Source organism: Podarcis bocagei, assembly GCF_964188305.1.
Source record: "Podarcis bocagei genome assembly, chromosome: 8".
Lineage (NCBI taxonomy): Eukaryota > Metazoa > Chordata > Lepidosauria > Squamata > Lacertidae > Podarcis > Podarcis bocagei.
In genome coordinates this window covers 82,316,784-82,329,902 of record NC_138133.1, presented here as the reverse complement: position 1 = coordinate 82,329,902, position 13,119 = coordinate 82,316,784, and the positions used below count along the sequence as shown (strand labels likewise).

At 44.8% G+C, this 13,119-nt stretch overlaps 1 protein-coding gene across 2 annotated transcripts in view; it reads right to left on the bottom strand.

Moving 5' to 3' along the window:
- PHF20L1 (PHD finger protein 20 like 1) overlaps positions 1–13,119 on the bottom strand; it is a 65,743-nt gene that overhangs the window by 46,755 nt on the left and 5,869 nt on the right. For both annotated transcript variants that reach the window (XM_081204462.1, XM_081204463.1), the window contains exons 3-5: positions 3,032–3,203; positions 2,747–2,831; positions 1,573–1,661 (exon numbers count right to left, since the gene is read on the bottom strand). In XM_081204462.1, coding sequence (XP_081060588.1) covers positions 1,573–1,661; positions 2,747–2,831; positions 3,032–3,203 — 346 coding nt within the window. The remainder of the gene's footprint in view (positions 1–1,572; positions 1,662–2,746; positions 2,832–3,031; positions 3,204–13,119) is intronic.

The following is a 13,119-nucleotide window of genomic DNA, read 5'->3' as shown; positions in this document are numbered from 1 at the left end:
TTTAGCATGCATTAAAAAACACTGTATCTGAAAGACACCTGGAAATTCCTTCTTTGCCCACTTTAGGTTTGCAGTTTGGCTGCATGGACATCATTCCATTAATCATGTCAGAGCAAAAAGTCAGTTGTACTCAAAAAATGGGCGATGACGAACGGTGTTTAACTTTCTGCTTGTTACAAAGACATATTTTATTGGAAAGCTCAGCCCGATAGTTTGTTTTAAACAAAGTGAAATTCTGCTTCAGAAACAAAATGAATCTAGCTTTGCTCATCTTAAAAATGCCACCAAGAAAACACTAACCAATAATAAAAATTAAAAACCCCAGAATGCAAACTCTGAATCATTCTCTCTACCCTTCTCAAGGAAGACTGGTCCTTATTTTCCAAGCAATGTCTACTCAGATGTTGTGTATTTACTGCTGTAGCTATGCAATTGAGCAGGCAAAATTTCCACTTTCCTGGGGAAATATTCCACAGTGTCTTGAAGGCCCACATTAAAAAACAACCCAGTTCATTCTTAGTGTACCGCCAAAGTTCAAAACCTAGATACGGAAATAAAAAGCTGCCTCGTGTCAAGTCATATCATTGATCTATCTGGCACAATTTTTATTTACTCTGATTGGCAGCTGCTCTTACAGGTCTCAAACAGAGGTCTTTCTTTACCTGCACAGTTATGATCTTTTAACTGGGCATTACAGGGAAAGAAAAGGGACTGCTCTATACCAGTGGGCTACAGCTAATCTAAACCTTGTTGTACTATTGAATGCCTGTGTAGACCTTCTGGTGCAGGCAGTGCTTGGCAAACTGTAGTTCTACATAGGTAAGCAAAACTTCAATAACCACAAGTAGAACATATCCTAGTGTCTACATCTGCCATGACAGGCAACAGAAATCCAAGGAGAGCAAAGAAGGAGAAATATATTGTGCGGATACTGTATCTGCGGACCAATGTCATGCACACTTCTAAACCAAGCAACAAATCAGATCCTCTTCAGGATTAGTATTCCCTAGCAATCTCCAAGCAAAAGTGGCAGGCTGGAAGGCTCCTTCCTTGACTCTTCTAGATGAAGAATTCTAGGTAGAACCATGGCAGAGATTTCTTCCCCATGTGGCAGCTATATGTGAGAACCATCTGCCTGCTGAAAATGCCAGGCATAAGCAAGGAGAACCAAATGCCAGAAATTGCCTAGCAAGAAACAATGGCCTTCCACATGAAAACTGGGAACTTTTTTTAAGGCACACAATGGCAAGTAAGGAAAGAACCCTTCTAATCAAAATGCTAAATTTTAAGGATCATCTGATGTTAACCACCTTGCAGATTTCAACCAGAGTGGTTAATAGTTGGTTAGTGGGATAACATAGTTTCCTCACTTTCCACCTGTGGATGGCAAACAAGTAACTGGAAATACAGACTCTGAAGGGTCTGATCACTGTGGATAGATGAATAAAGAGTGAAGGGGTGTGATTTATATTTTCCACAATTGGATTTATACCGCTTAGAAGCTGCTTTGGCCATTAAGCAGTATATGAATAAATAATATGTAGTGATAATCTAACATGGATGTTCACTTACCTGACCTTTGGCATCTTCTGGCATAGATTTTATATGCATTCGTTTAAGACACCGAATCACTCCATCGTAAAACTGTACAGTAAAGGTTCCTAGAAAAAGAATGATATGGAGATAGGGAAGTAAAATTTAAGCTGCATATTAGCACACCACCTCAGAGATGCCACATGGTGCTATACCAAAACTAAAGGTAAAGGTAAAGGACCCCTGGACGGTTAAGTCCAGTCAAAGCTGACTATGGGGTTGTGACGCTCATCTCGCTTTCAGACCAAGGGAGCCGCGTTTGTCCACAGACAGCTTTCCGGGTCATGAGGCCAGAAGGACTGAACTGCTTCCGGCACAACGGGACACCATGACAGAAGCTAGAGTGCATGGAAATGCCATTTACCTTCCCGCCACAGTGGTACCTATTTATCTACAGTACTTGCACTGGTATGCTTTTGAACTGCTAGGTTGGCAGAAGCTGGGACAAAGCAACGGAAGCTCACCCTGTTACGGGGATTTGAACCGCCAACCTTCTAATCAGCAAGCCCAAGAGGCTCAGTGGTTTAGACCACAGTTCCACCCGCATCCATCATATGCCAAAACTACAGCAGCATTTAACAGGCAAGATCAGCGATGAAATGAAATCTCAGGAAATGAAATTTCAATTACCAAAATCACAACAGCATTAAACAGGGAAGATCAGCAATGAAATGACATTTGGGAGAAGGAAGCCATGGTTTAACTGTCTTTGGGATAAGCAAACCATGGTTTAGCATTGTGCATGAACCAGTCGTGACAAATCCAGAATTGTGAATTCTTGAACTTTTCAGACATGCAACCCAAATAAGATTTGCAGAGTACAATCACAAATTACCTGGATTTTACATTCATTCATGTAAAAAGATGAAAGCACATTTCTTTTATTTGGATTCTGTTCTTAAATTCATTACAAATTTGGGGCCAGCAACTGCTAACAACAGTCACCCATAAAGGGTGGGAAGGATTAACCAAAGACGCACTCCATTTTCAGACTAAGTCCAATTGCTGCATGTATATATGGGGTGGAAATAATGTCTGCCAATGAATATTGGATGTAGTGACTTCAAGCAAAAACAAAACAAAGCACTTGTGGAAGTGGAACAGTAGACCAGATAAACTTTTGGTTCAAGCCAGTAGGCTAAGTTATACATACCTTCTTTGTTAATTGCTTCAATCTTTGCAGGATAATATCGACAGTCTGTCCAACGAGCTAGAACCTCTTCTCCAGGTTGAAAATCCTGTTTTAAAGGGTTTAAGAAAATAGTGCGTTAACATGACTGCAAATGTATTCAATGCTAGCATATAGAGAACTTAAATATCTGAACAAACTATATGGAAGATCTACTTATTTCTCTGCTTTCCATGAAAGCGTGTTTATTATTATGACCCAAGATTTCCATATGAAGATATTCTCATAAGGGGAGAAATAAACACTTACAATAAATTCATCATCATCTTTCAGACCCTCTTTCCTCAGCGATGGCCGTTCAAGGGGTCGCAACCGATTGCTGTCCCAATAAATCCATTCATCGTAACGATGACTCCAGCGCTCAAAGTGGACAAGCATCTTCCCCTCTTCATAGTCTATCTTCTCAATGCGTGAAGGATACCTTCAAGAAACAAAACAAAAGATGCTGTTTTGGCAGGTTATAACCTCTGTATTTCAACGGACTAAAGACTCATAGGCCTGTTTGGCTGCGCATATCGTTTTCCATATGAATGGTTAAGAGAGTTCAGGCTGAAACTGCAGTAATTCAAAATGGAAGGCATCATACATCATACATCCCGGATCTACACAACCAGTTGCACCCCCATCAAATCCATCCAACAAAAATACTACTGGTAGCATAAATATTCAGAACATTTTTGTACAATCAGAAAGTTTCTGAAATTACAGGTAGAAACATGCACTAATTAGCTATACAGGTTAGCTCTAAATGGTTGCAGAAGAAATGGCAAATGGTTGCAGAACAAATACAGCCTATCCCTATCTCTTTTATTTCTCCACCCCAAAGAACTATCCAACTAAATAAAGCAAGAACACAGCCAGAGTAGCTGTAACACTGATGACTGCAATAGCTAAATATGTGTAGCCCATGCAAAGCACAATCCTAACCATGTCTACTCAGAAGTCAGTCCTGTTTTATTCAATGGGACTTGCTCTAAGGTAAGTGGGGTTAGGACTATAGCCGTAGTCTCATAAATATGGCCATGGCTTGAATCAGAGATTCAAAATACAGTGCTAACAGTGGGAAAATGCTGCAATGGTTCAGTGGCGTTATTAAGCCATATCAATGGATCTGTCCACTCTGCCCCCACTCACTGTACTTGTACCTCAGAAGTTGAACAGAATCCGTTCCAGAAGTCCATTTGAATTCCAAAACGTTCAGAAACCAAGGCGTAGCTTCCGATTGGCTGCAGGAAGCCACGAAAGCCCCATTGGACATTCGGGTTCCAAAGAACGTTCGCAAACTGGAACACTCACTTCCGGTTTTGCGGCACTTGGGAGCCAAAACGTTCGATTTGCAAGGCACTCATTAACGAAGGTACGACTGTATTTCAATTAAGCATAATGGTGGCTAGCCGTGATGGTTATGTGGTACCTCCACAGACGGAGGCAGTATGCCTCTGTACAGGCACCTGTTGGTGGGAATCACTAGCTGCAAGAGTGCAGTTAACTACTCAGTGTCTGATTAAGGCAGTGTTTCCCAACCACTGTTCCGCGGCACACTAGTGTGCCGCGAGATGTTGCCTGGTGTGCTGCGAGATGTTGCCTGGAGGGAGGCGGGCGAGTCGGGTGGTGAGAGGCGGGGCGGCGGCGGCGAGGAGAGGCCGCCCAGCGCGGGGTTCTCGCCGTCTGGCTGGCTGGCTGCCTGCGAGCTCGGCGGGCAGCGCCTCCGTCTGCAGCGCCCACCTCGCGGCTCTCATTCCCTGCCCCTGCCAAAGCTCACCCAGCCAAGCCGCGCTCTCCTTCCTGCCCCGCTTTGCTGCCTCCTCCCCCCCCCAAAGCTTGGAGGTTCCCCGGCAAGGGGGAGGGAAAAAATTGAAACTTACACTTTCGTGCGTCCCTCCCGGCGTGACGCTGCGCGCTGACGTCACGGGGCTGTAATGGTGGTGTGCCTTGAGATTTTTTTCATCAAACAAGTGTGCCTTTGCCCAAAAAAGGTTGGGAAACACTGGATTAAGGGCTTCTGATAGGTATCTGGTTGGCCACTGTGAGAACAGGATGCTGAACTAAATGGACCTTAAATCTGATCCAAAGGACTGTTCTTAGGTAGTTTCCCATTACATGAGAACTGGGAAAATATAGTTACCAGGTTCAGCACCTAGCCCTAAAACCAATTCCAAACTCTGATTTCAGACCCTGATTTGTCAAAAGCTAGTAGCCATAGTTTACCAGTTCAGACGTAACAGAAAACTAAGCTTAATTTACCCAATTAGGTATACAGTGCACTAAGAAAGGAGGATGGAAGGCGACGTAGGAAAACAAGAGTGCAGGGTAGAAAGTTCATTTACATTTCAGCTTAATAAGCTGTATGTATGTACATAAAAAGGAGCCACAGCATAGAAAGCCGTTAAAAAAACAAACACGCTTGGCAATAGATGGAAACAGAAATGTTGCAATAGTATTGTGGAAGATTAACCTTGCTAAACAACCATGCTGTCTAGAAAGCATTAATATTTTAAGTAAAAATATGTGGTTCAATGGTTTTACAGCAGTATTTTTCAGTGGAGTGGGTTCAAACCTTTAGCTGCTAATTAGCAGATGAACATGGACGTGTGAACCAGCCCTGTGTATCTTAGGGAATTATGCAAATTCTACTTTTTTGCCTATGTAAACTTTTAGAATTACACAAATATGTGCTAATATTTCAATAAAGCATTTCTTAAGATATTACTTTCTGAAAAAAATTAATCACAGGTGCAAAAAAACCCTGAAGCAGAACATCCCTGACAATAAAAAGGAGTTTCTCAATGATGTCTTGAAACATACATATATTTGAGTAATCTCCTTCCATATCCATCATGTATGTAGAACTAAAGACTAAAGTTCCTTAGTTTTAAGGAAATCTTTTATACTTGCACAACATCTGATGCAACATAGCATCAATATCAAAGGTAGTGAGTGCAAAACCTTTACTTTTTGTTAGTAAGAATGTTTTACAAATGTGTGTGAAATGTGCCTGCTACTGTTCCACAAGATATTGCCTAAAGTGGTTTACAACCTACTGAACCATCAGCAGCAATAAACAATACAGACAATGCAATTCAAACCGTAACCAACAATTACAAATATCAATATTTATCAGCAGCAGCAGCCAGAAAAGCATGTCATTAATTCAACACATACTATCAAGAAATCTCAAGCTAAAACAAGAATAAAGCAATATAAAAATATATATCAAATGAAAACTAATCAGAAGACAGAGAAAAACCCATGGAATCAATCCCATACACACTGACCAGGGAGTAAGTCCCACTGAAGTGTATGGGGCTTTTTTCTGAGTAAACATGTACAGAGCTGTGGTGTAATACAGAACTAAAATACAGCACAAATAAGATCATATACAAATTTATTTCACTAAGGAGGCTATATCAAGGGGGGAGGTGGCTTCCTTCAAACCACAGCATGCATAGCCCCTTGATATTCCTTCGTCTCTCTCCCAACACCCTTTCAAGGCAACAGCATATCAGGCTCCATGGCAGATGGAGAGAGGACAGGTGAAAAGGCTCAGCCTCTTTAGGTTACTCAGACTTCCTCCCCTAACTACCACCACCCCAGCATTTTAGGTTGCCTATTGAGATGTATGCATGCTGTAGTTAGGATTCTTCTGAGCTATCAAATTAGCAAGGATGGAAAAAGACAAAGCAACTAAGATGTCATTTTGTAAAGATGAAGTTATATGTCAGGATTTGTGCACAACTGTCACTGCCCCACAAGACTTTTACTAGTCAACGTGCCAACCCACCCTAATGTTAACTCTATGTGGCTTGCAAATAGAAGAAAATGAATTAAGTTTATCTTCCTGGCAATCAGGAAGAGTAGCCATAAGCAATCAGGAGAGTAGCTATAAGCCTATCTTTATGTAAGGCTGAATACAAGACTTTACACTATAGAACATTTCAGTTGTGCCTTCTTAAATTTTACAGTAAGCCAATTATTTGTTTACTATCTTCCTTTAACAGTTATTTATTCAGACAACCACCCTTCTAGTGCATAAATCATTTTATCCCTTTTACAGGTGGGGTAACTAAGCGCTACAACAATCTTGGCCAGAAAAAAGTTACAACCAAACTGCGTCCTAACTTATCACAATTTAGAGATCCAGGAATCAGGTAAACAAATATATTAAATAAATGATAACAAGCACACCCTGCCTCAACATCTAGCCATCCCAATTCCCTAACATGGCATAGACTTCAATAACTCCCTGCTCCGTGTACAAATGCCATTCAATCTTACTAGACCTCATTCATTTAAACTAAAAAAAAAAACCAACAACCCTCCATACTGCCAGTCAGCTGCTGGAATATCTTGAGAAGCTATTTTTTTGCTGTTGAAAATCCCCCCCCCCCCAAAAAAAATACTTAACAAACCAACTATATCCTACACATAGCTCCACCTGTGCATCCGAAGGGGCTGTTTTTTCACTCATCTTGTTAACATATTCAATGGATGAGTTGGCACAGATACACAGCTTGGGGAATTTCTTTCCTATATGTGGTTTATGAATATCCAAGTAAATAAATAAATAATATTGGGTCTAATAACACTTCTTCACTGGAATTATGTAGAATAGAAGTACAATGGTGCCCTGCAAGATGAATGCCTCGCAAGACGGAACACTCGCTAGACGAAAGAGTTTTCTGTTTTGGAGGTGCTTCGCAAAACGAATTTCCTATGGGCTTGCTTCGCAAGACGACAATGTCTTGTGAGTTCCTGCTGGTTTTTTCCCTCCCCCCCTTTTTCTAAGTCGCTAAGCCGCTTATCAGCTGATCCGATCAGCAGACAAGCCACTAAAAGCCGCTAATAGCACTAATAGCGCTAAGCCGCTTATCAGCTGATCCGATCAGCAGATAAGCCGCTAAAAGCCGCTAATAGCGCTAATCCGCTAATCCGTCAATGGGCTTGCTTCGCAAGACGAAAAAACCGCTAGACAAAGAGAATCACAGAATGGATTCTTTTCGTCTTGCGAGGCACCACTGTAAATAATGTGATGCCCTCCAGAGCCTGTTGGACTATAAATCATTCTACACCAGGGGTCGGCAACCTAAGGCCCATGGGTCACAAGCGGCCCATGGGGGTCGTTTAACTGGCCCATGGACCCCTGCCGCCCACTCCCGTGCACTGCGCTAAACCGGCATGGAGCAGAGTGGGGAATGCCTTCCGCGACACTGGCTGGCTTCCCATTGGCTGCAGGAAGCTCCTGTACCCAATGGGAAGCTGTGCACACCTCCTCCGCGCCAGAAGGAGTGCTGGAAATAGCGTCTGCGCATGAGTGAATGCGCACGCACACACACGGCCCACCGTGGCTTCTGCGGGATCGTGAACCAGCCGAAGCCTCAAAATCTTTGCTGACCCCTGTTCTAGGCCAATGGTCAGGCTGGCTGGGCTGACAGGAGCTGGGACACAGTGAGAATCCAGAATTACCGTATTTTTTCCTCTATAAGACTCACTTTTTCCCTCCTAAAAAGTAAGGGGGAATGTGTGTGCGTCTTATGGAGCGAATGCAGGCTGCGCAGCTATCCCAGAAGCCAGAACAGCAAGAGGGATTGCTGCTTTCACTGTGCAGCGATCCCTCTTGCTGTTCTGGCTTCTGAGATTCAGAATATTTTTTTTCTTGTTTTCCTCCTCCAAAAACTAGGTGCATCTTTTGGTCTGGTGCATCTTATAGAGCGAAAGATACGGTATGTTACCTTTCCCCTTGCCCTTCACTTATTCCCAAAGACAGGGCAGGGCTTTCATGTATCAACAGTGTCCCATCCATTTCATCAACAACTTTATTTATGCATGTACTGTATGAGCCTTGCTACACTCTGTCTTCTTGTCATCAAGAGTGAGCTAATGGCTGGAGTTTGGGGTAGCACTGCATTAAGGATGTGCTTCTCCTTAATAATAATAATTTATTTATACCCTGCCCAACTGGCTGGGTTTCTCCAGCCACTCTGGACGGCTTACAACATATTTAAAGACATAATAAAAACATCAGTCCTTAAAAAGTCCCCTAAACAGGGCTGCCTTCAGATGTCTTCTAAAAGTCAGATGTTTGTTTATTTCCTTGACATCTGAAGGGAGGCCGTTCCAAAGGGAGGGCGCCACTACTGAGAAGGCCCTCTGTAATTTCACTTCTTGCAGTGAGGGAACCAGCAGATGACCCTTGGAGGAGGACCTCAGTGTCCAGGCTAAGCGATGGGGGTGGAGATGCTCCTTCAGGTATACTGGGCCAAGGCCATTTAGGACTTTAAAGGTCAGCACCAACACTTTGAATTGTGCTTAGAAATATACTGGGAACCAGTGAAGATCCTTTAGGACCGGTGTTATATGGTCCCGGCGGCCACTCCCAGTCACCAGTCTAGCTGCCACATTCTGGATTAATTGCATTTTCCAAGTCACCTTCAAAGGTAGCCCCTCGTAGAGCACATTACAGGAGTCCAAGCAGGAGATAACCAGGGCATGCACCACTCTGGCAAGACAGTCTGCGGGCAGGTAGGGTACCAGATGGAGTTGGCAGACAGCTGCCCTGAACACAGAATTGACCTGCACCTCCATCGACAGCTGTGAGTCCAAAATGACTCAAATGGCTGTGCACCTGGTTCTTTGGGGCATGGTTACCCCATTCAGGACCAGGGAGTCCCCACCACCCTCCAGCCCCCTGTCCCCCAAGAACAGTACTTCTGTCTTGTCAGGATTCAACCTCAATCTGTTACCCACCATCCATCTGCCAACCGCCTCCAGACACTCACACAGGACCTTTAGTGCCCTCACTGGTTCTGATTTGAAGGAAAGGTAGAGCTAGGTATCATCTGCATACTGGTGGACACCTAGCCCCAACCCCTTAATGATCTCTCCCAGCAGCTTCATGTAGATGTTAAAAGGCATAGGGGAGAGGACGGAGCCCTAAGGCACCCCACAAGTGAGAGCCCAGGAGTCCAAACACTCATCCCCAACATCACTTTCTGGACACTGCATAACAGTGCCCCCAGCTCCTCTAGACCAGTGTTTCCCAACCTTTTTTGGGCAAAGGCACACTTGTTTGATGAAAAAAATCTCGAGGCACACCACCATTACAGCCCTGTGACGTCAGCGCGCAGCGTCGCGCCGGGAGGGACGCACGAAAGTGTAAGTTTCTATTTACAGTGTGCTCTCCCAAAGACCTTAACCATGTAGGTATATGGCCACGAAAAGTAACAGTTGCATTAGCAGTCAGGTTACATTATTTTGACAAGCAGCCGAAGAAGTGAATCTTCCACAAAGCGGCCTGTAGAGGGATGTGTGCGTGTTTTGTTGCTGCAAAGATCAGGACACCCCCACTCACCGCAAAAGTACTTGGTATTAGGCGCATTTTCATCGGGCTTTTCCTTGCAATGCACAACAAGAGGAGTGATGTAAAAGCGGGTCGGGGCCCGTGTCGGACTCGGGTTCACACATTAAGTGTTGGCCACCCTGCCAGCACTTTGGATCGGCAAAAAATAACACGGGGTTTATTATTATTATTATTGCGCCTGCATTGACGTCAGCTCATGTCTGGGCGCTGGTGCGCGCAGGGCCGCGCTATCGACTGACCGTCGCGGAGCTGATAAGGGCGGGTTTTGTTGCAATTCCTCGGGTAGAGGAGGAGGAGGCCGGTCGGTGAGACGGCGAGCTCGGCACGTCGGGGAGCTCCGTAACTCGAGCCGAGCAGTCCAGCCGCAGCCAGAACTCACACGGCGAGCTCGGCTGGGTCCTAGCGCCTCCCGGGTTCCCAGCCGTGTAAATTGCTGCGGGAATTGCATCACGAGCGAGGGGGGAGGGAGGGGAGAGGAAGCACCCGGAGCTGCTGCAAAAAAGCATATCGTTTCATCAGAAAGAAGGAAACTCCATATAATAAACTGCAGGAGGGCTTAAGGCCGGACTGACTCACCCGAGGCGCTCGCCGCTGCCGCCCCGCCTCTCGCTGCCCGACTCGCCCGCCTCCCTCCCACAGAGGTAGGCTGGTGTGCCGTGGGAGGGAGGCGGGCGAGTCGGGCGGCGAGCACACGCGGGGCGGCGAGCGAGCTCCCTCCCACATCCCATCGCCGCTCGCTTCGGCCGGCCTACTGGGCTGTCGCAGGCGGAAGGCCTGCGCATGCGCGAGGTTTTCGCGCCTTCCTCCAGTAGGCCGGCCGAAGCGAGCGGCGATGGGATGTGGGAGCTCGCTCGCCGCCCCGCGTGTGCTCGCCGCCGCTGCCCCGCCTCTCGCCGCCCGACTCGCCCGCCTCGCCTCCCACGGAACACAAGGCAACGTTCCGCGGCACACTAGTGTGCCGCGGAACACCGGTTGGGAAACACTGCTCTAGACAGTTCAAAAGGATGTCACGGTCAACGGTATCAAAGGCCGCTGAGAGATCCAGCAGAACTAGGAAACAGCTTACACCTGTGACCCTAACCCGCCAGAGATCATCGACCAGGACGACCAAGGCAGTTTCAGTCCCATGATAAGGCCTGAATCCCGACTGGAAGGGATCCAAATGGTCCGCATCCTCCAGGCGTGCCAGGAGTTTTTCAATGACCACCCGCTCAATCACCTTGCCCAAGGATGGAAAATTTGAGAATGGTTGATAGCTGACCATATTGACCAGGTCCAAATATGTTTTTTTAAGAAGCGGTTTAATAACCACCTCTTTCAGCAGGTCTGGGAAGGCTCATAGTTTTAATCACAGTATGGATCGACTCATGAACAGACCTTGGGAACGGATTCCGTACGTGAGCAGAGGTTCCACTGTACTGTTTCCACAAATTTTTCCCAAGATCAGAAAGTGTGGGGATGGAAAGGAGGCTTATACCTCCAGAGAATCTGATGGTGTTGACTGAATCACTCAAACCACTAAGTTTAGCTGATGCTTCAGTATAAAAATAAAATCAACCTATAGATAGTAGTAGTAAATAAATAAAATAGCAAATAAAGTAGTAAATTTTGAGAAAACAAAAGCAAGAGGCTTTGGGCATAGGAGCTTCCATTCACCTGATAACCAGATTTTTTTTTCTTGGAAGCAATATGTAGATATCTATTCAAGATATTAACAGCACAGTATTAACCATATCTACTCAAAAGTAAATCCTATTGAATTCACTGGGATCTACTTCTAGCTAAGTGAAGTTAGGATAGCAACCTTAGTAAATAAGCAAGGATTTATTTTAACTGAATTGTTTTATGTTAATGTTTCCTTTTTAAACAAAATGTGCTATGTGGATTATAATCAAAGAAAAACAAACTGTAAAGATAAAAGAGACAGCAAAAAGAACTGGCTCCTAGTCTAAGAATCGCAAGTCCAACACTGGGCTTATCAGTTTTAATTTCATAGCAAAGTAAATTCAATCCCAACATTTCGTGACACACACACCCCCTTTTTTTTTTACACAGTAGTAACTTTAGTGGGCTACACAGCAAACTCTTTTCCCTCTCATTCACAAGGTAGGGTAGAGGCACCTTTTCATGCCAGCTCCATTATATATCTCACAAAGCTGTAGCGTTAACAAGGGAACAAATCTTTTTGAAATGGACTGTAGAGGATGGGGGGAGTACTTCTGTGATGATACGCAAAGAGAAAAAGGTAGAAACTTCCATCTGTCTAAGAATTTTAAAATGACACTGATCATAACCTAAAGCATAAAACTAGAACAGTAAAATATGCACAGCAAGGGAAAATTGACTGTCCCTAGAAAATCCTTCGATAGGAAAGCGTATGAGAAATCTATCCAAAATTATTTATGGCCATGGGTCCTTTCCTACCGAAAAGCGCTCATGTCCAACAGATTTACTTTTAGTAGGATCTTCAACACAATAACCCTCTACCCTACAGAAACACTTCAAATTAACTGTGTAACATAGGCATGTCCAAAGTCCGTTTCGGGGGCCTAATCCAGTCCCCGTGACAGTCTATGTCCTGGGGTAAAATCCTAAAAAAGCTCAATGGCCCTCACGCATGTTCAGTTCATCAAATCTGGCCCCCTTTGTTTGGGCACCCCTGGTATATAACAGCTACATTCCAGCCTGATGTACTGAGCTAGATGGCATGTCCTAGATGGCGTGTCCACACATGCAGGGCAGAATCCAATATTGCATGGCTGGACTTCTGTTTGTGCAAGAGAACTCCTTCCCCCTGCAGTCCTACATGTGCCTCCAAAATCTAACCCTGAGGATCCCCCTCAACTCTCCAAAGTAATTTTAAAGATGTGTGGAGGTATGCAGGGGAAAGGAGAGGAAGGTGAAGTCCTGTTGCATGAGCAGACATCCTTTCCACTCGTGCGTGGACAGCCATGAACACAACCTGCAGTAGAAAAACATC